Here is a 26,667-nt window from a genome sequence, read left to right as displayed (position 1 = left end):
CTTTTTAAGTTGTGAAGCTGTGGTATTCTTCACAGAATATAGGTAAGGGAAATAATGTGTGAAGGAGCTAGAGAGGTGTAATTTTTTTCTCGAATTTTGCAAGTTTTACAAAATACAGCATCTAAAAATTGATTAAGAAAAATAGATTAGAATGTAGCAGATATAATATGTTCTAATGTTACACAATTATTGATTTAAAGTTATTCTATACCACTGAAGACATTTGAAAAGTATTAATTGGCCTTTCAGTGATGAAAGTAAAGGTATTTTTCCAAAATAAATGTATACTCTCTTTTTTCACATGTTGAACTGCCTATGTTGCATTTTGAAATTGCTTTGTCTGGTGATTTGGGGTGTCATTCATATTTGAATATGCCAAGCAAATATTAATAAACAAGGTTATTTAGCTTAATAATCTGAATTCCCTTCAAATATTTGTTAGATGCCCAAAGTTACCAATTAATGTCTATACTAGTAGCAAAAAGTTGCCCATGATTTAGGATGGGAAATCTGACCTGTCTTTGAAGTCTACTGAAAAACCTACATTAAATTAACTTCCTGAAACTTAGTAGGTGCTCCTTAAATATCTGTTGAACTCTATTAAAACTATTGAACTCTATATTATTTTTTAAAATATATACTTTAAGTTCTAAGGTACATGTGTGCAACGTGAAAGTTTGTTACATAGTTAAACACGTGTCTTGTTAGTTTGCTGCACCCATTAACTCGTCATTTACATTAGGTATTTCTCCTAATGCTATCCCTCCCCCAGCCCTTCACCCCATGACAGGCCCCAGTGTGCAATGTTCCCCTCCCTGTGTCCAAGTGTTCTCATTGTTCAGTTCCCACCTATGAGTGAAAAAACATGCAGTGTTTGGTTTTCTGTCCTTGTGATAGCTTGCTCAGAATGATGGTTTCCAGCTGCATCCATGTCCCTGCAAAGGACATGAACTCATCCTTTTTTATGGCTGCATAATATTCCATGGTGTATATGTACCACATTTTCTTAATCCAGTCTATCACTGATGGACATTTGGGTTGGTTCCAAGTCTTTGCTTTTGTGAACAGTGCTGCAATAAACATATGTGTGCATGTGTCTTTATAGCAGCATGATTTATAATCCTTTGGGTAAATATTCAGTAATGGGATCTCTGTGTCAAATGATATTTCTAGTGATAGATCCCTGAGGAATAGCCACACTGTTTTCCACAATGGTTGAACTAATTTACACTCCCACCAACAGTGTAAAAGCATTTCTATTTATCCACATCCTCTCCAGCATCTGTTGTTTCCTGACTTTTTAATGATCGCCATTCTAACTGGTGTGAGATGGTATCTCATTGTGGTTTTGATTTGCATTTCTCTGATGGCGAGTGATGATGAGCATTTTTTCATGTGTCTGTTGGCTGTATGAATGTTTTCTTTTGAGAAATGTCTGTTCATATCCTTTCCCCACTTTCTGATGGGGTTGTTTTTTTCTTGTAAATTTGTTTGAGTTCTTTGTAGGTTCTGGATATTAGCCCTTTGTCAGATGAGTAGATGGCAAAAATTTTCTCCCATTCTGTAGGTTGCTTGTTCACTCTGATGGTAGTTTCTTTTGCTGTGCAGAAGCTCTTTAGTTTAATTAGATCCCATTTGTCAATTTTGGCTTTTGCTGCCATTGCTTTTGGTGTTTTAGGCATGAAGTCCTTGCCCATGCCTATGTCCTGAATGGTACTACCTAGGTTTTCTTCTAGGGTTTTTATGGTATTAGGTCTAACATTTAAGTCTCTAATCCATCTTGAATTAATTTTCGTATAAGGGGTAAGAAAGGATCCAGTTTCAGCTTTCTACTTATGGCTAGCCAATTTTCCCAGCACCATTTATTAAATAGGGAATCCTTTCCCCATTTCTTGTTCCTCTCAGGTTTGTCAAAGATCAGATGGCTGTAGATGTGTAGTATTATTTCTGAGGACTCTGTTCTGTTCCATTGGTCTATATCTCTGTTTTGGTACCAGTACCATGCTGTTTTGGTTACTATAGCCTTGTAGTATAGTTTGAAGTCAGATAGAGTGATGCCTCCAGCTTTGTTCTTTTGACTTAGGATTGTCTTGGCAATCCTCTTTTTTGTCTTGGCCTCTTTTTTGGTTCCATATGAACTTTAAAGCAGTTTTTTTTTTCCAATTCTGTGAAGAAACTCATTGGTAGCTTGATGGGGATGGCATTGAATCTATAAATAACCTTGGGCAGTATGGCCATTTTCACGATATTGATTCTTCCTATCCATGAGCATGGTATGTTCTTCCATTTGTTTGTGTCCTCTTTTATTTCACTGAGCAGTGGTTTGTAGTTCTCCTTGAAGAGGTCCTTTACATCCCTTGTAAGTTGGATTCCTAGGTATTTTATTCTCTTTGAAGCAATTGTGAATGGAAGTTCATTCATGATTTGGCTCTCTGTTTGTCTGTTACTGGTGTATAAGAATGCTTGTGATTTTTGCACATTAATTTTGTATCCTGAGACTTTGCTGAAGTTGCTTATCAGCTTAAGGAGATTTTGGGCTGAGACAATGGGATTTTCTATATATACAATCATGTCATCGGCAAACAGGGACAATTTGACTTCTTCTTTTCCTAACTGAATACCCTTGATTTCTTTCTCTTGCCTGATTGCCCTAGCCAGAACTTCCAACACTATGTTGAATAGGAGTGGTGAGAGAGGGCATCCCTGTCTTGTGCCAGTTTTCAAAGGGAATTTTTCCAGTTTTTGCCCATTCAGTATGATATTGGCTGTGGGTCTGTCATAAATAGCTCTTATTATTTTGAGGTACGTTCCATCAATACCGAATTTATTGAGCGTTTTTAGCATGAAGGGCTGTTGAATTTTGTCAAAAGCCTTTTCTGCATCTATTGAGATAATCATGTGGTTCTTGTCTTTGGTTCTGTTTATATGCTGGATTACGTTTATTGATTTGCGAATGCTGAACCAGCCTTGCATCCCAGGGATGAAGCCCACTTGATCATGGTGGATAACCTTTTTGATGTGCTGCTGAATCCGGTTTGCCAGTATTTTATTGAGGATTTTTGCATCGATGTTCATCAGGGATATTGGTCTAAAATTCTCTTTTTTTGTTGTGTCTCTGCCAGGCTTTGGTATCAGGATGATGTTGGCCTCATAAAATGAGTTAGGGAGGATTCCCTCTTTTTCTATTGATTGGAATAGTTTCAGAAGGAATGGTACCAGCTCCTCCTTGTACCTCTGGTAGAATTCAGCTGTGAATCCATCTGGTCCTGGACTTTTTTTGGTGGGTAGGCTATTGATTGTAGCCTCAATTTCAGAGCCTGCTATTGGTCTATTCAGGGATTCAACTTCTTCCTGGTTTAGTCTTGGGAGAGTGTAAGTGTCCAGGAAATTATCCATCTCTTCTAGATTTTCTAGTTGATTTGTGTAGAGGTGTTTATAGTATTCTCTGATGGTAGTTTGTATTTCTGTGGGGTCGGTGGTGATATCCCCTTTATCATTTTTTATTGCGTCTATTTGATTCTTCTCTCTTTTCTTCTTTATTAGTCTTGCTAGCGGTCTGTCAATTTTGTTGATTTTTTCAAAAAACCAACTCCTGGATTCACTGATTTTTTGGAGGGTTTTTTGTGTCTCTATCTCCTTCAGTTCTGCTCTGATCTTAGTTATTTCTTGCCTTCTGCTAGCTTTTGAATGTGTTTGCTCTTGCCTCTCTAGTTCTTTTAATTGTGATGTTAGAGTGTCAATTTTAGATCTTTCCTGCTTTCTCTTGTGGGCATTTAGTGCTATAAATTTCCCTCTACACACTGCTTGAAATGTGTCCCAGAGATTCTGGTATGTTGTATCTTTGTTCTCATTGGCTTCAAAGAACATCTTTATTTCTGCCTTCATTTTGTTATGTAGCGAGTAGTCATTCAGGAGCAGGTTGTTCAGTTTCCATGTAGTTGAGCGGTTTTGATTGAGTTTCTTAGTCTTGAGTTCTAGTTTGATTGCACTGTGGTCTGAGAGACAGTTTGTTATAATTTCTGTTCTTGTACATTTGCTAAGGAGTGCTTTACTTCCAATTATGTGGTCAATTTTGGAGTAAGTGCGATGTGGTGCTGAGAAGAATGTATATTCTGTTGATTTGGGGTGGAGAGTTCTATAGATGTCTATTAGGTCCACTTGGTGCAGAGATGAAGTCAATTCCTGGACATACTTGTTAACTTTCTGTCTCGTTGATCTGTCTAATGTTGACAGTGGAGTGTTCAAGTCTCCCATTATTATTGTATGGGAGTCTAAGTCTCTTTGTAAGTCTCTAAGGACTTGCTTTATGAATTTGGGTGCTCCTGTATTGGGTGCATATATATTTACGATAGTTAGCTCTTCCTGTTGAATTGATCCCTTTACCATTATGTAATGGCCTTCTTTGTATCTTTTGATCTTTGACGGTTTAAAGTCTATTTTATCAGAGACTAGGATTGCAACCCCCCTTTTTTTTTTGTTCTCCATTTGCTTGGTAGATCTTCCTCCATCCCTTTATTTTGAGCCTATGTATGTCTCTGCATGTGAGATGGGTCTCCGGAATACAGCAGACTGATGGGTCTTGACTCTTTATCCAGTTTGCCAGTCTGTGTCTTTTAATTGGAGCATTTAGTCCATTTACATTTAAGGTTAATATTGTTATGTGTGAACTTGATCCTGCCATTATGATATTAACTGGTTATTTTGCTCGTTAGTTGATGCAGTTTCTTCCTAGCCTCGATGGTCTTTACATTTTTCCATGTTTTTGCAATGGCTGGTACCGGTTGTTCCTTTCCATGTTTAGGGCTTCCTTCAGGGTCTCTTGTAAGGCAGGCCTGGTGGTGACAAAATCTCTAAGCATTTGCTTATCTGTAAAGGATTTTATTTTTCCTTCACTTATGAAACTTAGTTTGGCTGGATATGAAATTCTGGGTTGAAAATTCTTTTCTTTAAGAACGTTGAATATTGGCCCCCACTCTCTTCTGGCTTGTAGACTTTCTGCCGAGAGGTCTGCTGTTAGTCTGATGGGCTTCCCTTTGTGGGTAACCCGACCTTTCTCTCTGGCTGCCCTTAAGATTTTCTCCTTCATTTCAACTTTGGTGAATCTGGCAATTATGCATCTTGGAGTTGCTCTTCTCGAGGAGAATCTTTGTGGTGTTCTCTGTATTTCCTGAATTTGAATGTTGGCCTGCCCTACTAGGTTGGGGAAGTTCTCCTGGATGATATCCTGAAGAGTGTTTTCCAACTTGGTTCCATTTTCCCCCTCACTTTCAGGCACCCCAATCAGACGTAGATTTGGTCTTTTTATATAATCCCATACTTCTTGCAGGCTTTGTTCATTTCTTTTTCTTCTTTTTTCTTTTGGTTTCTCTTCTCGCTTCATTTCATTCATTTGATCCTCAATTGCTGATACTCTTTCTTCCAGTTGATCGAGTCGGTTACTGAAGCTTGTGCATTTGTCACGTATTTCTCGTGTCATGGTTTTCATCTCTGTCATTTTGTTTCTGACCTTCTCTGCATTAATTATTCTAGCTATCAATTCTTCCACTCTTTTATCAAGATTTTTAGTTTCTTTGTGCTGGGTACGTAATTCCTCCTTTAGCTCTGAGAAGTTTGATGGACTGAAGCCTTCTTCTCTCATCTCGTCAAAGTCATTCTCTGACCAGCTTTGATCCGTTGCTGGCGATGAGCTGCGCTCCTTTGCAGGGGGAGATGCGCTCTTATTTTTTGAATTTCCAGCTTTTCTGCCCTGCTTTTTCCCCATCTTTGTGGTTTTATCTGCCTCTGGTCTTTGATGATGGTGACGTACTGATGGGGTTTTGCTATAGGTGTTCTTCCTGTTTGATAGTTTTCCTTCTAATAGTCAGGACCCTCAGCTGCAGATCTGTTGGAGATTACTTGAGGTCCACTCCAGACCCTGTTTGCCTGGGTATCAGCATCAGAGGTTGCAGAAGATAGAATATTGCTGAACAGCGAGTGTACCTGTCTGATTCTTACTTTGGAAGCTTCCTCTCAGAGGTGTACTCCACCCTGTGAGGTGTGGGGTGTCAGACTGCCCCTAGTGGGGGATGTCTCCCAGTTAGACTACTCAGGGGTCAGGGACCCACTTGAGCAGGCAGTCTGTCCGTTCTCAGATTTCAACCTCCGTGTTGGGAGATCCACTGCTGTCTTCAAAGCTGTCAGACAGAGTCGTTTGCATCTGCACAGGGTTCTGCTGTTTTTGTTGTTGTTTTTTAGCTGTGCCCTGCCCCCAGAGGTGGATTCTACAGAGACAGGCAGGTTTCCTTGAGCTGCTGTGAGCTCCACCCAGTTCGAGCTTCCCAGCGGCTTTGTTTACCTACTTAATCCTCAGCAATGGCGGGCGCCCCTCCCCCAGCCTCGCTGCTGCGTTGTGGTTAGATCGCAGACTGCTGTGTTAGCAATGAGGGAGGCTCCGTGGCCGTGGGACCCTCCCGGCCAGGTGTGGGTGTAATCTCCTGGTGTGCCAGTTTGCTTAAAGCGCAGTATTGGGGTGGGAGTTACCTGATTTTCCAGGTGTTGTGTGTCTCAGTTCCCCTGGCTAGGAAAAGGGATTCCCTTCCCCCTTGCGCTTCCCAGGTGAGGCGATGCCTCGCCCTGCTTCAGCTCTCGTTGGTCGGGCTGCAGCAGCTGACCAGCACCGATTGTCCGGCACTCCCTAGTGAGATGACCCCAGTACGTCAGTTGAAAATGCAGAAATCACCGGTCTTCTGTGTCACTCACGCTGGGAGTTGGAGACTGGAGCTCTTCCTATTCGGCCATCTTGCTCCACCTCAACATTCTTAAAGAAAAGAATTTTCAACCCAGAATTTCATATCCAGCCAAACTAAGCTTCATAAGTGAAGGATAAATAAAATCCTTTACAGACAAGCAAATGCTGAGAGATTTTGTCACCACGAAGCCTGCCTTACAAGAACTTCTGAAGGAAGCACTAAACATCGAAAGGAACAACCAGTACCAGTCACTGCAAAAACATGCCAAATTGTAAAGACCATAGATGTGATAAAGAAACTGCATCAACTAATAGGCAAAATAACCAGCTAACATCACAATTACAGGATCAAATTCACACATAACAATATTAACCTTAAATGTAAATGGGCTAAATGCCCCAATTAAAAGACACAGACTGGCAAATTGGATAAAGAGTCAAGACCTATTGGTGTGCTATATTCAGGAGACCTATCTCACGTGCAAAGACACACATAGGCTCAAAATAAAGGGATGGAGGAAGACCTACCACGAAATGGAAACAAACAAACAAACAAAAAAGCAGGGGTTGCAATTCTAGTCACTGATAAAAAAGACATTAAACCAACAAAGATCAAAAGAGACAAAGAAGGCCATTACATAATGGTAAAGGGATCAATTCAACAAGAAGAGCTAACTATCCTAAATATATATACAACTAATACAGGAGCACCCAGATTCATAAAGCAAGTCCTTAGAGACTTACAAAGAGACTTAGACTCCCACACAGTAATAATGGGAGAGTTTAACAACACACTGTCAATATTAGACAGATCAACAAGACAGAAGGTTAACAAGGATATCCAGGACATGAACTCCGCTCTGCACCAAGCGGACCAAATAGACATCTACAGAACTCTCCACTCCAAATCAACAGAATATACATTCTTCTCAGCACCACATCACACTTATTCCAAAACTGATCACATAGTTGGTAGTAAAGCACTCCTCAGCAAATGTAAAAGAACAGAAATCTCAACAAACTGTCTCTCAGACCACAGTGAAATCAAACTAGAACTCAGGATTAAGAAACTCACTCAAAACCATACAACTACATGGAAACTGAACAACCTGCTCCTGAATGACTACTGGGTAAATAATAAAATGAATGCAGAAATAAAGATGTTCTTTGAAACCAATGGAACAAAGATACAACGTACCACAATCTCTGAGACACATTTAAAGCAGTGTGAAAAGGGAAATTTATAGCACTAAATGTCCACAAGAGAAAGCAGGAAAGATCTAAAATTGACACCCTAACATCACAAAATTGAAAGAACTAGAGAAGCAAGAGCAAACAAATTAAAAAGCTAACAGAAGGCAAAAAAAAATAACTAAGATTAGAGCAGAACTGAAGGAGATAAGAGTCATTTAAAAACCCTCAAAAAATCAATGAATCCAGGAGCTGGTTTTTTGAAAAGATCAACAAAATTGATAGACTGCTATAAAGACTAATAAAGAAGAAAACAGAGAAGATTCAAATAGACACAATAAAAAATGATAAAGGGGATATCACCACCAATCCCACAGAAATACAAACTACCATCAAATAATACTATAAACACCTCTATGCAAATAAACTAGAAAATCTAGAAGAAACGGATAAATTCCTGGACACACACACTCTCCCAAGACTAAACCAGGAAGAAGTGGAATCTCTGAATAGACCAATAACAGGCTCTGAAATTGAGGCAATAACTGATAGCCTACCAACCAAAAAAAAGTCCAGGACGAGATGGATTCACAGCCAAATTCTACCAGAGGTACAAAGAGGAGCTGGTACCATTCCTTCTGAAACTATTCCAATTAATAGAGAAAGACAGAATCCTTCCTAACTCATTTTATGAGGCCAGCATCATCCTGATACCAAAGTCTGGCAGAAACACAACAAAAAAAGAGAATTTTAGACCAATATCCCTGATGAACATCAATGCGAAAATCCTCAATAAAATGCTGTCAAACCAAATTTAACAGCACATCAAAAAGCTTATCCACCACTATCAAGTTGGCTTCATCCCTGGGATGCAAGGCTGGTTCAGCATACACAAATCAATAAACATAATCCATCACATAAACAGAACCAACAACAAAAACCATGATTATCTCCATAGATGCAGAAAAGGCCTTTGACAAAATTCAAGAGCCTTCACGCTAAAAACTTTCAATAAACTAGGTATTGATGGAATGTATCTCAAAATAATAGGAGCTGTTTATGACAAACCCACAGCCAATATCATATTGAATGGGCAAAAACTGGAAACATTCCTTTTGAAAACTGGCACAAGACAGGGATGCCCTCTCTCACCACTCCTATTCAACACAGTGTTGGAATTTCTGGCCAGGGCAATCAGACAAGGAGAAAGAAATGAACTTTATATTCTTACAGTCTCACACCTGTGCTTAAACAATTGCTTGACTTAATGCATTCAATAAAGACCACTAAATAGGATGGGGGGGGGGGGTGGAGAGAGACAGGGAGGGAGAGAGAGAGAGAGGGAGAGAGCCAAGAAAGTCAACTGGTGAATAGCAGAAAGGGGATGGGGGAACAAGCAATTCTTCCACTATTTGTTGTCTAGCTCAACATAGTCAGCTAATATAATCCAGCTAGTTGTTTCTGCTGCCTAGGAAGGTTATTTGGGTTTTCCAGTGGGCACTGTCTTGATTATGTGATCATCCATAGTCCAGAGTCTCACTCTCATCTTGGTAAATGCAGAGACATAATTGAATCATGACACCCAGAAATGGTCAGGCTCTTATTCACTTGCTCAACTTTACCTACTATAAAATATATATACCACTTATACATAGGGGAGGTGATGATAATTCCTTTCCAGGGATTCAGACACACAATTCCATAATTTAAAACATCCCATTAATGATATCAAAATCCATAGAAAGCCAAATTAACTTCCAGATTTCTTGGTTACTATGGAATTTCAGCAAAAGAACCTTTGGAAGGCCTAGCCAATTTCCTTTTAAGGAGAGCTCTCAACTTGCTTTTATTGTATACACACATACCATCTTGTGTATCTCCTTTATAGCACTTGATCTCAGTTTATAGTAAATAATGTATTTTTTCTAATACAAAGTAAGTGTTCTGCAGAGATCTTTTCTTGTATAAACATAATTCCCATTCTTATCACAGTACTGGACCTATAGTAAATGCTCAGATTGTTGAATAAATGAATTTATATTCTACTAGAAAGAGGGTTATGCTAACCTCCCCTGATATCCAAAGTCAGGAGTAGAAACATGCTAATATGTGCATTTGTAGTGCCCTCTTATTTTTTAAGTCTTATTGAAAACAATTTTTGTTTGTTGGACACTTTTTATTTATGATTATTATTCAATTAAATAAACTACAGCTTTTTGTGTATACAGGAACACATACCTTATTACATTTTGCTATCAGTTTTCACTAGGCTGTACATGTTCCTATTTATATTATAGAGAAATACCATATCTTAAATATTTTTGCAGATAATCTCAGACATCAAGGTATATTTTATTAATTCAAACACCACAAGGTGACTCTATTTGTAAGTTATTGGATGTGAGATGGGGGAATATGAAAAGTGTCAACTTACTCACCACTCACTGGTCTATACAGACTTCACTGACAATGATAAAATATCAGACGCAAATTGGGAGTCCTCCAAAAAAGCAACATTTCATGTTTTTTTAAAAAAAAATTATTTCACTCATATAAGTGTGAAAATGACTCTTAGAAAATTTAGGGGGACAGCAAGTCAGATGAGGAAAGTATATTCAGTGATATCTGCATACCTTGGCACAAGATATAAACAAGGAATTATGCTGAACAGAAATTCTCTACTTTACCTCCTTTATTTCAGCCACTACCAAGTTTCATATTTAGAAAAATAATATTGTATGAAAAATATATCACTTCATTTATGTTTTCTAGTATCTCAATAATATATGTGAAAATTCTCTTATAAAACATAGTGGGTTATGTTTTGAGTATGCTTTGGCTGCAAGTGACAGAATATGCAAAATAAATAATGAATCTATTTATAAATTTCTCATGAGTAGAAATTCAGAGACTATTTCACAGTTACTGATGAGCCAGTTCAGCTCTGTCCATCATCTGGGTCATCTCTGGGTTTACCTTGTCTTTTCCTGCATGGAGGCAAGATGGCTGCTTCATCTTCAGTTATTTTTCCTTCACAACATGCAAAAACAGGAAAAGAGAGGCAAAGCTTTTACTTTGTATGTGTCTTGATCAGAGAAAAAAATCTTTCCTAGATGCCCACTGTATACTTCCCTCAGGTTCCATTAGTCAGCTCTAGGTTACATTGTCTTCTTTAGTTGGCTTATTTCAGAAGAGGGAAATAAAGGCACTTAAACAGAAATATGAACAAAGGTGTCTTCTAATGATGAGCTTTCTGGCCTATAACATTTTCCTTATGGCTAAGGAAAAAAAGGTTCAAGTGATGCTGCATTCATTATTGTATATAATGAGAGACATTTGGGGAAAAAAAGCTAGGGTTTCTTGAGCTAGATTTTGCTACTTCCCATGAAATATTGGAAGCATCACTTCTAAGCTCATTTGAGACGGTGCTATGATCTGTAACAACAGCAATTATTACTATCATACATTTCATTAAATCTTTCTAACAAATTTCTTAGGGACACTTTTATTATTATGAAACATTTATTTTTGTTTGTTTGTTTTTGAGACAGAGTTTCACTCTTGTTGCCCAGGCTGGAATGTAATGTCACGACCTCAGCTCACTGCAACCTCCGCCTCCCGGGTTCAGATGATTCTCCTGCCTCAGCCTCCCGAGTAGCCGGGATTACAGGCACATGCCACCATGCCGGGCTAATTTTTGTATTTGTAGTAGAGACTGGGTTTCACCATGTTGGTCAGGCTGGTCTCAAACTCCTGACCTCATGATCCGCCTACCTCTGCCTCCCAAAGTGCTGGGATTACAGGCATGAATCACTAATAGTAAAGATTTAATTATTATTGAAATATATTCAATTCTCAACATGATTGGTTATTGTTTAAACATTTTATAGGTTTCATTTTACATTTCATATCATTATGAATTTATCACTGCTCTTAGGGACTTACTTTGTGTACCTTTTTGGTATGACTCTGCAATGTGGGATCACTACTGCTTATATACTTTTTCCATTTTCATTCTGTTAATTAGTTCTAATGTACAATACAAATAGAGAACAAGAGAACACTTAGGTAAGAAATAATTAGTATTATGATAGAAAATTCTTATACATCAAAACACTTAAAAAACCATGTTTTTTCCATAGGGAATTGTTGAAATAATTAAAAACTAAAATATTTGATCTTTGGGTGCATCCTTCTCATACACTTACATATAAAAAAAGTTTCTTTACTCCTGTAAAAGTAATTCAGGTTAAAAATTATAGTTTTAGAATATCCATCTTTTCTTTTACAAACTAAGATGGAATATCATATGATTCTGTCTGAAGTTTCTACAGCTTGTTTCATTGTCTCCCTGGGACTTAACAAGCACATCTTATGAATGAGCATTAGATACAAGCATTTTTATATGTCATTTGAATAAATTTATATCTCTACCTGTTGTCTGGAAATATGAAAAATGTTTGCTTTCTTCGGTATGAATATTAAATTTCTCCACTGCAGTGATTATAGTTGTGTTTCCTCCTTATAAAATAATATTGTCAACATTATTCTCTTACTCCAAAAACAGTACACATTTCTATGAACAAAAAAGCCTGGGTTTAGGGGTTTAAATAAAATGGAGTTCTTTCTATAACATGTATAGAATTTAGGGTCACTTCCACCACTAATGTGTTCATATGAATAGTAATTGCCATAAAATTGTAGTTTCAAGTTTCTATGAGCAAATACATAACTTTTTATATACTTGAATTTGATACTATAATTTTTACAAATTTGAGTAAAAGTTCTCATTCATGCCACTATTACATACTTTGAGCAACCTTTTTCATAACTCTTTATTGGTGATTTATAGTTGTCAATAAAAAAAAATTACACGCTGATTTTATTCAACTGGTCCAGGACTTAGTTCTTAACAAATACCTATGGCCATAGTTCATACAGATGACATTTAATTTCCCAGGGGACTTCAAGAAGTGATGAAAAACAAACTACAAATGTATCCTCCCTTTCCTTCTGCACCGACCTAGGGCTCCTTTGCCGACCAGGCTCCCTGTGCCCTGCCAACATTCTGCCTGCTGCAGCTACTCTGGAAGTGCTTTTCCCTCCCTGAACTAAAGCTTTCAGAAACTGCTCATTCACTGGTGAATCAGGTCCCACCGAGGCCCTTCCATTTGACTTGTGGTGTATTTTTTAAAGTGATACCTCACTACATTTAGGAATAAATGAGTAACCCTATAACCCATGTTTAGTGTAACGTTTCTTGGCAATGAAAAAGTGAATAAAACCGAATTGATTCTATGACATAAATGTACCACTTGAAACACTTACTCTGCAGTATTACTATAAGTCAACATTTCCCATTAACCACCATAGTTAAGCAAGTCCAAATTCCTGCTATGCTTCAAGGGTATGGCATAGAATTATGAGACTGAGTTTTAGTACTAAAATAAAGTTATTGCATAACATAGTTAAAAACTATGTTCTCCATGAGAAAATTATTTTAAAACCAGATTTGAAACAAACTTAAAATATTTTAATAATAGAACAAAAGTAAAAACAACTCATTAAAAATATGGTATTTCTGAAACATCCTTAGTAATTAAATATTTAATTTCATTTTAACTAAACTACTTAGAATATTATTTTTTTATTTGAAAAGCTAGTATCAAAAGAGATTTATTTTCTCCTCTGTTGAGCATGTTATCTACACAATATAAGTCAAATCACTTAGTTAAGGATGCTTGAAAATGAGTTCAGTGTCTAGCAGAAGTCTTTCTGTTTTATACATATAAATATTTTTATACATAATAAATTATCTTCCTGTGCCACCTAAATCCCCACTAAATACATGAAAAATAATAAAACAAATGCACCTGTAAGAAAAAATATGACTTCTCAGAGTAATTTCACTAAGTTAGAACTTTTTCGTTTGCTTATGATTTTTGAGCCTTCTACAGTAAGACAAATGAGATAATTTCATAGCCCTCTGTATGTTACATCTTTGTTAGAAATGAGTTTCATGTTTGATTAGGTAACTTTGTATTCTTTTTGGAAAATGCACTGGTACTTTACTTTCATTTGTTTGTTTTGTTTTATGTTTGCTACATTAACGTTACTAAGCCAATGAAAGCCAAAATAAAAGACATGTAAGGCAGGAAGAAAAACTCCAAGGAAAATATATTGCTGGAAATTAAATTACCCATTTGAAAGCTAAAAACGTGAAGAACTGAATATTAACTAAATTTCATAGCAACAAGGATTTTGCTTGAACAAAATCTCTGATAGTTCACATTACTCAGGACATGTAAAAGAAGCAAAATTAGTATAAAAATGCCAGGTAAATGGGAGCAAATTTCTTCATCTTTACCTGACTATCTGGTAGCCAAGCACTTTAAGTATTAAATGGAAACTTGTAGATTTACAATTACATTCATTGGCATAGGGTTTACTATGTTAATTCAAATAATAATCATATGAATAACTTTTTGTGAGGTTTATAGGACCTTTGTTACTATCCTTGGAGTCACGAAATCTGTCCAGGAATACGATAAACTTGACTTTGCTGTGACCATTTCACAGTAGGTTAAATGTCCAGTTGCCATATTCTTAAAGCCCAAAGCTATGTTTTCACTGACAAATTTAAGTTTGAATTATTTGGATCATTTTCTAATGTGAGCCATAAAAGCAGATAGCATAAATGCTTAAATGTGCTTTTTTGCATTTCTACAACCTAAAACCAGTTTGGTTGAAAAAAAAATAAAATTTAACAGCCTTTAATTTGTCATGTGGAATCTGATAACATGTGCATTTTATTACCTCCATATATTTATCTAAGTGAAACATAAAATGGTTGTAATAATGGAGAATTTAAAGTAGCTTTTGCACATGAGCAGTAATCCTAACTAATATGGTGAATAAGGGCTGAATGTAAATTCTCAGAATTTCTGTTTCTTGTGATATGTTTGCTAAAGTGAGTATATCTTGGATAACTGATAGAAACACACATAATCCCAATTAAGCTGTGAAGAACTTTGATGGGCATAATGTAAATACAAGGAATAATCATTTCTATACAAGCCAAAGCCTTGTGTGTATGTATGTGTATATATATATTTTTTAATTTTCAAACTACAATATAGTGTACATTAAATCACAGAACCTGCCAAAATATAAACCCATATCTCTTTGTATGCTGGATTAAGACTCTGGTATTCTCATCTATGTATTCAGAGATAATCTACGTATGGAATAAATCAGTATAATCAAATATCACCAGTTCCTATTGATTCTACCTCATTTACAGCTCTTGAATTCAACCCCTCTTTTCCATTTCTCTTGCCATTTGGTTAGGCCTTCAATTATATTTTATATGAATTATTCCAATAACTACAGTTCTCTTAATGACACCAGCATTTCAACGCTCCAGCCCATTTTTGTGTTTCTGACAGATTTGTTTGCCCATAAAACAAAGTTCACCATGTCACCCCTCTGCTAATAAACTTCTGTCAGCTTCTTCTTAATCCATAAGATCAAGTCTAAAACCATTAACTTGACTTACGTGTTCTGAAACAGACCGTACCATACTTGTTAGTCTGTATTCAGCCTACTCTTAAAATCATATAGCACTCCCAAAGGTGCACAGAACTTGTCTGTTCTTCCTTCTCTGCTTGCCTTCTACTACTTATTCATTCACATGCTACCTTTTATTCTAAAGCCTGAGGGACTCTTGAGATAAAATTAGTTGAATCATTGAAGTGTGTTCCTCCTACAATAGTTGGCTCATATTTCATTTAGAAATTATATTTATTATATTTTATAATAGACCAATGTTTTTATGTTCAGCTTTATTGAGGTACAAATCACCTGAAAATTACATATATTCAAGATTTTTTTTACTACTTTTTTATTTTAGTCATTCTGATAAGTGTGGGGTGATACCTCATTGTGGTTTTAACTTGTATTTCTCTAAAAGCTAATGTTGCTGAGCATCTTTACATATTTTTTTTCCATCTGTATATCTATTTTGGTGAAATGTCTGTTTATGTCTTTTCTTTCTTTCTAATTAAATTGTTTGGGTTGTTTTTACTGTCAAATCATCAGAGTTCTCTATATATTCTAAATACTAGTCCTTTACTATGATGCATTCATACCATATACTACTACTCAGTGATAAAAGAAACTGTTGATACATGAAACAACTTGGATGAATCTAAGTGAGAAATTCAAATGCCAAAATTTGCTTATTATATAAGTCCACTTATATCCATTCTTGAAATAAAAAAAAAAATTATACAACTGGATGACAGATTAGTGGTCGTCAGAGTAAAGGAAGGAGTGGGGGCAGGTGGAAGTGGATGTGGTTATAAAAGGGCAACATAAGGGAACCTAAGGGAACCTTGTGGTGATGGGAATGTTCTGCATCTTGACTGTATCAATGTCAGCACTGTGGCTGTCCTGTTGTACTAGTTTGCAAGATATTTTCATTGGGGGAAACTGTAACGGGCACATTGGACTCCTCCATGTTACTTTTTACAACTGCACCGGAATTTAAAATTATCTCAAAATAATGTCTACTTATTATTCTCCAGCTTTATTAAGGTATAATTTACAAATAAATATTGTATATATTCAAGATGTACAATATTATGTTTTCATATATTGTGAAATAATTATCACAATGAAGCTAATTACATATCCATCACTTCATAAAGTAACTTTTTGTGGTGAGAATACTTAAAATCTACTTTTCTAGTTAATTTCAAATATGTAATACATTATTTTCCCCCTTGCTACCATACATTAATTATAGCCATCATACTGTACATTAGGTCTCCAAAACTTACTCATCTTATAACTGTAAGTTTGTATCCTTTGACCAACATTTCCTTATTTCCCCCATCCTTGACCCCTGATAACCATAGTTGTACTCTTTGCTTCTATGTATTTGACTTTTTTTGATTCTGCATGATCTCAAGTGAGATCATGTAAGATTTGTCTTTATGTTCTAGTTTCCTTCACTTAGCGTAAGATCCAAGAATTTCATCTATGTTGCATCAAATGGCAGGATCTCCTTCTTTTTTAAGGCTGAGTAATATTGTGTGTGTGTGTGTGTGTGTGTGTGTGTGTGTGTGTGTACATATATCCACTCTTAGGTTGTTCATTCATCTTGGTGATTATGAATAATGCTTCAATGAACGTAGGAGTGCAGACACCTCTTTGAGGTACTGATTTGACTTCTTTGGGGTATATATACAGAAGAGAGATTGCTGGATCATATGGTTGTTCTATTTTTTAATTTTTTTAGGAAACTTAGTACTGTTTTCCATAATGGCTATAGAAATTTATATTCTCACCAACAGTATACAAATGTTCCCTTTTCTCCACACCCTTGCCAGTACTTGTTATCTGAGGTGTTTTTGAAAATAGCCATCCTAACAAAAAAAGAGGTGATATCTAATTGTGGTTTTGAGAGAGTACAGGGAAGAGACTCAGTCCTGGTAAATAAAGGACATAATAACCAAGATCCCAGTGAGCCTCACATGTCCAGGTATACTCCCTCCACTACGTTCCTGCCTCCCTTAACAAACTGATATGCCCATAAATTTATAACATTCTTAGCTCCTTGGGGACAAAGGTAATTGCATTTATATTTGTACCTTTAGTGCTTAACACAGCAAATGTTCTCATTAAACTTTTGTTGAATTAATGAATGAATCCTGGAAGATCTGGAGAAAAGAATAACACAAAAATGTTATTAGGAAGTTGCTGAATATAGAAAGACTGTTCCAACAGTCATAACGTATTCATTAAGAATGTCTTCAGACCTCTTTGTATAAACCAATCTTTTTCTCGCCATCTACAGAATGATATGTTTTTCATCAGAATGATAAATCTCAATAGTAAAATATTTTAATTTTACATGACTTCAGTGTATAAATTTACAAAAGAATATCGATTCTATAAAATAGACATTTACATTAATTTAATATAGATGCATATGTAGATACAGGCCCATAGATCTTGTCATTAAATGTTTACCTCCTACCAATCTCACCAGCTATCATCTATTTACATCTGCTCACATATATGAAACCCGGCCATAAACTAAGTCAAATATTCTCTGGAAAAGATTAAAGATTCATGGTGCTAGAATCCTATGAAACTTATACTGACCTTCAGATTACTGGCCTGAATATGACTGATTCATGAAGGGATTGTGAATTTTGTAAGCAAATAAAAACTTGTGAGAGCCTAAACATTATTGACTATGTTTAGATAGATAATATAGCATTACTTTGTATTTTATAATTTTATATCAGAGAACTCTGCATAATAATAAGCACTCTATTGGGTTTAACATAGCATAATAATAAGCACTCTATTAGGTTTAATGTCATTTTCCAAACCAATAATAGGCTTGAACTAAGTAGTAAGGCCCTTGCCAGATGTCTTTTTAATTGTCAAAATGTTTTACATTCTAATGTAAGAAGCAGATATCAATATTTATAAGTTAAACAGAATACTTCAATTTGATATGAGAGACATACTCGAATACCATAACAAAAACTTCTTTGTTTCATTTCTATGTGTGAAAATGTCTGTCACTTACATGTATTGTCTTCTAATTGAGGGCATGATCACTATTAGAACTATGTATAATCAAATAGTGCATTTTTTCACAAGAACAAAGTTTCAAATCCAATACTAGATAATATAAAAATCTATTTGACCTTTGTAAAATTACATTCAGTGATAACAAATTTAATTACCTGGTACAAAAAGCCAAAAATACCATCAAGTCATAGAAGAAAATAAATTTTGAGTCTTTTACTTTAAGATTAAATACTGAAATTATTTTAATTATATTTTCTTTGCAACTTTTATTGATATAATATTATTACATTCTTAGTTATTTTATTCTATATTAGTTCTTGAAATAACTAAAAAAAACTTTATGCTGTATCATAATTTCCCACTATTGCACACTCTTCACTTGTTGCCTAAGAACAAGCTAAGAATCATGAGCATTAAAACCATTTTTTAAAATGTGATGAACCAACAAAAATTTAAAGGTGCACTTGAGTCTGCTAGATCAACACATTCTTATAATCCCCTCAAGGCCATCATACAGTTTGGCACCAACATTAAAGCTTTGAAAATTATATGACCATCTATTACATTTTAGATGTCACATGTCCTCAGACCTTTTCTATTATAACACAAGACAGAGTTACATCATTTTTTAAAAGATCCCTCTGTTAATGATAGTTGTCTAAGGTGCTTCTTCCTTTTCTTTTTCAGAATGAAGAACAAATTTTGGTATTTTGAGTTTGGCACATCTGAAACTTTCTCAGCCACCTGCAAGAAGCTACATGAATCTGTAGAAATAGAAGTAAGAAAAAAATGGATTCTCTTTTGTAATACAATGAAATGGCTTGAGCTTGGTTGTTAGTATGTTTGCATTGGAGCCCATGGAATGAAATATATATTAGCAATCCACAGAGACTTACTCAAGATTTTAAATTGTCATTTCTTTCACTCATTTGGAATACAGCACTATCTGACATACTAAAGTTAAGTGTAGATATGGGTTGTTTTATGATAGTATAAAAGAATGAGAAGTGGAACACAACTTTGGAAATCGATGCAGTTGTTACTGGGCATAGTGCAGCTAGTAATGTGTAAGATAAAAGCAGTTGAAAAGAAAAAAGTTGCAGAATACATAAAAAATATTATTTTGGGGTCTCAATATCGTATAACCTTTAAAACACAGTTTGCTAAAATTGTACTTACTTTTATGAATAAAGGTTAAAAAGTATACTTTTCCATTCCATTCCCATTCATTAACTAGGTTTTCTCAGTTTCCAAGGTTGCCATTTCCCCATTACATTTATAGAAAGTGGAAATGCCAAGAAAGAGAGCAAAGATAGCAAGAAAAGACACATTTTAAAAAGACTTGGAGCAAATAGGTCTATAAAAAAAAAAAAAAAGACATTGTAGGACTCAAAATTCTGGAGAAATATTATAAAAGAAAATGACTTCGTTATATTGAGAGATTTTTAGGGGTTAAAGAAAAAAGAAAAGTTGTATTTTGATAAATGATAAAGACAAAACCAGAAGAACAGAATTATGAAACATGAAACATTTAATGACTAGTTAATATAAATTGAGAAACATTGGCTTCAACGCTTTTCATTTTAAAAATAAATGCAAAAATTTGCTACTGATTCCTAAATCATTAGTTGCTTATATTCAGGTAATAAGTTTGGTAAACAGAAGTAGTTATGGACCACACAATGGCCTGACTAGGTTCTTCATTATCCTAACTTTCCAATTTGCTGTTATTAATAATACTACTACTCTCAGTGTAACCTTTTAGCACTTTTATCTCATCATGATTGGTAAATATAATTAAGTATTAGAATAGATGGTCACTGAATGGGAAAAAAACCTTCATAACGGGATCAGATCATAACCTTTGAAAGGAACATAATAACAGAGGTGAAGGATTTGGGTTCAACATGGACTTTCTGTTATTACTATTTAGGATGATATATCTGTGTATATGTATATGTACACATATAACTGTATACAAAAATGATATATATATAAAACACATATATAACTATATACATGTATATCTATGTAACTATATATGTACTACAGTTACATATTTAGTTATATATTATATATGACATATAACTACATAAATATTTAGTATATATAGTTATGTGTCATATGTATTGTTATATACATATAAATATTTATGTGTATATATATTCAATAAAACATATACATTCCCCCTTTACTCTGAGAATCATTATTTTTTTTAAAAAACTGCTTTATATACTAGATTTTGAGTATTTCTTAACCTCAAAAATTATGCTCAAATACAATTTGCAGCAGAAACTGAAACGTTTTAGAAAAATTAGAAGTATGGCTTTGGTTGAATATACATGGAGATCCTGAATCCTCCTGCACCTCCCTTTACTTTATTCTACCCTTGAGCACAGATTGAAAAGCCGTTGATCTATAAAATAAGATTCTATGTATCATGAAGTAAAAAAAAAAAAATCTTTAAGTGTTGTATTTACAGCAAAATATTTTGAATGAAAATACATTTCAAAATGGTGATTTGTAATGTGATAAATAATGATAAAATTAAGTGGTTTTGATCCACAGAGCTTGAGATCTTAAACTATTTAGAATGTTCTCCAAGAAATCTGGGCCTGTAGAAAGAACTAAGTTATGTTTCTTGGAGTGCTGTTTCCACTTACTCTCTCAGCCTGGCCTTCTAGCTCTGCATCCCTGGCTTATTTTGGGTGCTATTACATAATATTTATAAATCACAGCCGGCACTGTGTGCATGCCCCCTTGTATTTTTGCATATCTTGGTGTGTGTGTGTATGTGTGTGTGTGTGTGTGTGTGTGTGTATGAATAGCAAGGCAAAATCTGCTTCTCTGCTCACTTTTTAATGAATCCTGTCTATCATATTAGCAGAATATGCCTTTCTACCCTCAAGGTTAGTTTATAATTAAATATAACAAAAACAGCAATTCGAAGATTTGATTCTGTTTGTTGTTGCTTCCTATTTGTCCTAAAATTATACCTACTATGGTTTGAAAAATATATAACAGAATAAACTACTTCAGTAAAAACAGAACCTCCAGCAATAGATACATGTTTTATAGGCAGCTTTTTCAAAATCAAACTCTCTTTTGTGTGTCTTTTTTATTTAATATTTCTCTTTCACATATGAGTTCCTCCCAAAGAGGGCAAACATTTGGGTATATATGAATATCATGGAATAATAGTTAAGATTTACCTATTATTAACTGCTTCACAGGTGATGCTAAACAATGCACATATATTATTTGATTTAGTCTTCATTAAAACCTTATGATACTATTATATCTCCATTGCAGAGATAAACATTTTCTTCAGTAATTTAAGAGAAACAAGAATTATGTTGCTGCCACAATGTTTAAATCTAATGAGCAAATTGATTGAAAAAAATATATATTTACATATATATGTAGAGTTAATGATACACAAAGTAGAATTTTTTAAAGATATTCATTTATCTTCTAACTTTATTATAAAAGATAAAAATAAATTTTTTTAAGTTACAAGAAATTTTTTTTTTTTTTTTTTTTTTTTTTTTTTTTGAGACGGAGTCTGGCTCTGTCGCCCAGGCTGGAGTGCAGTGGCCGGATCTCAGCTCACTGCAAGCTCCGCCTCCCGGGTTTATGCCATTCTCCTGCCTCAGCCTCCCGAGTAGCTGGGACTACAGGCGCCCGCCACCACGCCCGGCTAGTTTTTTGTATTTTTTAGTAGAGATGGGGTTTCACCGTGTTAGCCAGGATGGTCTCTATTTCCTGACCTCGTGATCCACCCGTCTCAGACTCCCAAAGTGCTGGGATTACAGGCTTGAGCCATCGCGCCTGGCAAGAAAATATTTTAAAACCAATGTTTATATTAAAGTATTTAGGGCAGGGGGTGAAATGTGTGCCTAAGAAACAGGTCAGCATTTGGAATTGAAGATACAGAGTTCATGAATGTTTAGTTTGCACAGAGTACTGGGCAAAGTTAATGAGAGAATAAGAAAGCCTATTCTATAGATATTTCAGTCTTTTGGTTGACAGGGAGACTGGGAAAGATGGTAAATTTTAAAGCCAAGAATTTCCATCCCAAAATACTGATTTATTGTAATTATTAAATACCCCTAGAAACCTAAATGATCTCGAGAATTAATAAATGGCATGAGTAGCATCAAAAACACAAAATAAATTAGCAGGATTCAAAAGACAATTGCTCAGCAACCTGGAAAACAGAGTTCTTAAAGGCAATAGCCAGAATTCCCAAGCACAGTCTCTGCCCCATGTGTCCTAATACCGAAATTACCTATAAAATAATGTTTTAGGTTTCATGGAGTAAAAATAGAAATTTTTATCTGATATAGACATAGAATCAGACCCACTATGGAAAAAAATTACAGTTTATCATTAATTGTATCTCATCACATTTACCATCCACACTCCAAAGTTCTTTACATGTTTTAAATAGTCCTATCAACTGACATGTTAAGTGGATCTGAAACACTAAAGTCACATATAAAGCTTGTTTTTAACACCTCTGTACAATGTGACTCAGGACTCATTTATTCATGAAGATTAAAACACATTGGCAGAAAAACTGAAACTGTCTTCTTTTCTTTTAGACAAATTTGTCTCTGGAATAAGATCTTCCATTTTAAAACTGAAAAGAGTGGACAATGGCATCACAGCCTTGCACTCTATAAATAGCTCCCATAGTACTATATGTTAACGACCTTTTTTCTACCTAATAAAAATACTCAGGATTTATTGACTAACTGAGGCTGTTAGCTTTTAAGCTTTTATATTCTTTTCCTCTGTAGCTACCTTTTTAAAAGTCATAAATCTCAAAGGGAATGAAAATATTATCTGACACAGTACTATAACTTGTTTATATTTCATAGCCTTCACCTCAGCTTTTATTTTCATGCACTCAACTGGTATGCTACAATTACTGGTCTCCATCAGAACCAGCACTGAAATTTTCCAGACTAATGAACATAACGTTAAAGCAAACAGAGGAAGGTAGCCTGGGGTCAAGAACAAGTGGAAACAAATCATTAATAAATAGCAATTTATTTAAGTACATTGTCCTGCTCTCAAAGGAACATCAATGTTCTTCATCAGTCCTTGTTCTTTGCAACTCTTTCAGAATTTTTTTTTTCACTTCTCAGAGAGCTACTTACTCTGTTTCCCTAAAACTAAACATGACAAGACTCTGAAGAGTGAAAACATGAATAATGGCATACACTGATGTTTTTCAATTGTCACACGTAACTCAGCTGCTTCATTTTTTTTTTTTTTTTTTAAAGAAGCCTCTTTGCAACATGCTCTCCTTTTCTGCAGATGAACAAAGGAATCCTCCTTCAGTAATTCTGAAAGTAACTTGTCACAGTGGGGTTCTAAGGCCTAGTCAAATAATTGTCTTAGTGTACTACCTGCTGTGTTCAATATTGAGTGAAAATGGAAGCCAGGCCCCGACTCCAGCTTATTTCATGATTCTTCTGTTATTTAAATGATTTTAGTCAGTTTGGGGGAAGCCAGACCTTTATAAATTAACAGCAGGGAAATACCAAAGGTGTCAGATTGCATATTTATCATCTTTTTCGTGTAATACTTAAATATGTATTAAGAAGTGACTGACATAAATTAGGCAGATTTCAGAAGCCACAGGCCGTGGCTTGTAGAGGACCCCCTTCTGCTTGACATTTCATCCTTGTCAAAGATCAAATTATTTTAATTTAGGCTGCAAATTATAAGGAATGAAGACTTCTTTGTGGGAATTCCCTGTGGTAATCTGACTTTTGTTGTTACTGCTGCTTGTCAGTGTGCAAAAGATATAATATGCATGCAAATAAGGTTAAAAAATATGTACTATCTAATTATCCAGCCAGTACATTCCACTTGAAGACAGTGGGAGGCCTGACACACAGTATGTGTTTGATTCATTGAGGCCTGCAGGGTATTTACACAAGATTACTTTTAATTATGAAATTAATATCTGTTTATCTAGAATATATAGCGGTAAGTGAGTATACACATGACCAGAATTCTTTAGTAAAAAGAAATCATCTTAATTTAGCACAAGAAAAGGAGGAAAAAAGCACTGCTTTCTGGCGGGGCGGCGGGGGGAGGGGACATCATCCAGATCTTGGTTTCGCCCTCATTGAAACAAATTAAATGAAAACTTGGCACTTTCTCTAGAATTTGTTTCTACCCCTGCCAAGGAGTCTCAAGATGTGTTTCTTTATTTCACAGTTTTTATTTTTCGGTGAACAAGATGCAATCCTAGCTTCAGTATGATGAGGCGAATGTGGAAAAAGAGAGGGCTTTTTTTGTTTTGTTTTGTTTGTTTTTCACCATTTTCATGGAATGCTGTGTCTTCTGAGTTCAAAAATCATGACTGCCATGAGAAATGATGAAGTTAGTGTCAATAGCGTTTCCTGTACTAAGACATAGCAAATGAAATAACGCCACTGTAAATATATTTCAGTTTAGGAAATGCATATCCCTCACAAAATTCTTTAAAAAACAAAGTGCTTTTATCTCTTTTCATATTCACTTATAATTGAAAATGGGATAATTTCTAGAATGTATAATAATAACTAGCATTTTAGAGAAGACAAATGAATAAATAGTAATTTTAAAAATACAGAATAGTCTTGTCACTGTCCACATATGTCCCTTAGTGGAAATGAATGGAAAATCCCAAAAACTAAAAAGTGACCACTCTGAATATAACAAAACATTGTTAGTGAATTTTACATTTTTCATAATCAACAGGGTGTTTTGTCACCAGGAATTTAAGAAAAATTGGGCTGATTAACCTTCTTTTTTTAAAAACCCATTTTTGCAGCAGCTATAAAATCATGCTGGATTGAAGGTCTTTTAACTGCTACTCCTATTTCTCTCACTCAATCTGCCTGGTCCTCTATATTCATTTGGACAACTGTGCCTCTCATGGCTTTTGACATCTGCTTAGGACTTCATCTAGTCCAAGAAGTCATCCTTGGTAAATTCAGTGTGATTGAAATCTCTTAGAATCACTGTTTTGAATTTTACTTTTTTTTTTTAAACAAGTATTTTAAGCTACTTCTTTCTTTGCCCCAAAGGTGTGAGACCAGGAGGCATCAATTTTGTTTCTTTACTTTCCCCCAATAGTACCTTGCAGTGTGTTCTAAATAGGGGCAATCATCACAATTTCTTCCTAAAATTTGACCATAGTTTCCAGAATTAACCTTTGTGTAACATATTAGAAATTTGCAGCTGGTCAAATATATATGCAGATACTAACAAGTCTCTCCCAAAGGTTTCCTACAAACAAAGATATACTGGTGACTTAATTTGATCATTATTAAGGACTACTAGAGATAACTGGTTAATGTTAGGGGTTATTTCATCTTTTATATTACTCAGGGTAAGCGTTTAACTGTTCTTGAAAGCCTTGTGTGGAAATGACAACACTATGGATTTCAATGCTCTTATTAAAAGATGAGGAAATGAAAAAGAAGAAATCAGGGAAATAAAGATAAAATATTTTACTGTTTGTTTCTTTCTTTTTACCCATCAGTGTGATGGAGTACAGATAGATTTAATAAACATCTCTCTGGAAGGAATTGCTATTTTGAATATACCAAGCATGCATGGAGGATCCAATCTTTGGGGAGAGTCTAAGAAAAGACGAAGTCATCGACGAATAGAGAAAAAAGGGTCTGACAAAAGGACCACCCTCACAGATGCCAAAGAGTTGAAGTTTGCAAGTCAAGGTCAGTTTTCTAACAATTAATTGTTAAATTGCTTGTTAACCTGCTTTCAAAGGCTTCTTTAAAAGTAAAGAGTTTTCCATTGCACTATAGTAATGTATATATTTTTACAGTTGTATTTTTCATATTATGAGATACCCATGTGTGATTAACTTATATCACAATAGATTATAACTCAAGTATAAATTGGCTACATTTTTCATTATTCTTCTTTGTATATAGCTCTTCCCACAGAAAATAGAATACATTTGGGGTATTTCATGGATAATAAAATAGAAGATATTATACATTAAGCTCTTCTGAAATGTGATTGCCTTAAATAGGACATTTGAGTTGCTGGAATAAGGACTTGGTTAAGGCTTTTCTAAGGTTGTGTTTTAAGGGATTTTG

At 35.0% G+C, this 26,667-nt stretch overlaps 1 protein-coding gene across 19 annotated transcripts in view; it reads left to right on the top strand.

Annotated features, from left to right (window-relative positions):
* DGKB (diacylglycerol kinase beta) overlaps nt 1-26,667 on the top strand; it is an 832,080-nt gene that overhangs the window by 613,838 nt on the left and 191,575 nt on the right. For all 19 annotated transcript variants that reach the window (XM_030932056.1, XM_030932048.1, XM_030932051.1 and 16 more), the window contains 2 exons: nt 19,220-19,310; nt 26,085-26,280. In XM_030932056.1, coding sequence (XP_030787916.1) covers nt 19,220-19,310; nt 26,085-26,280 — 287 coding nt within the window. The remainder of the gene's footprint in view (nt 1-19,219; nt 19,311-26,084; nt 26,281-26,667) is intronic.

Source organism: Rhinopithecus roxellana, chromosome 6 (assembly GCF_007565055.1).
Source record: "Rhinopithecus roxellana isolate Shanxi Qingling chromosome 6, ASM756505v1, whole genome shotgun sequence".
Lineage (NCBI taxonomy): Eukaryota > Metazoa > Chordata > Mammalia > Primates > Cercopithecidae > Rhinopithecus > Rhinopithecus roxellana.
Note: the sequence above shows the minus strand (reverse complement) of the source record. Positions and strands in the feature narration are given on the sequence as shown.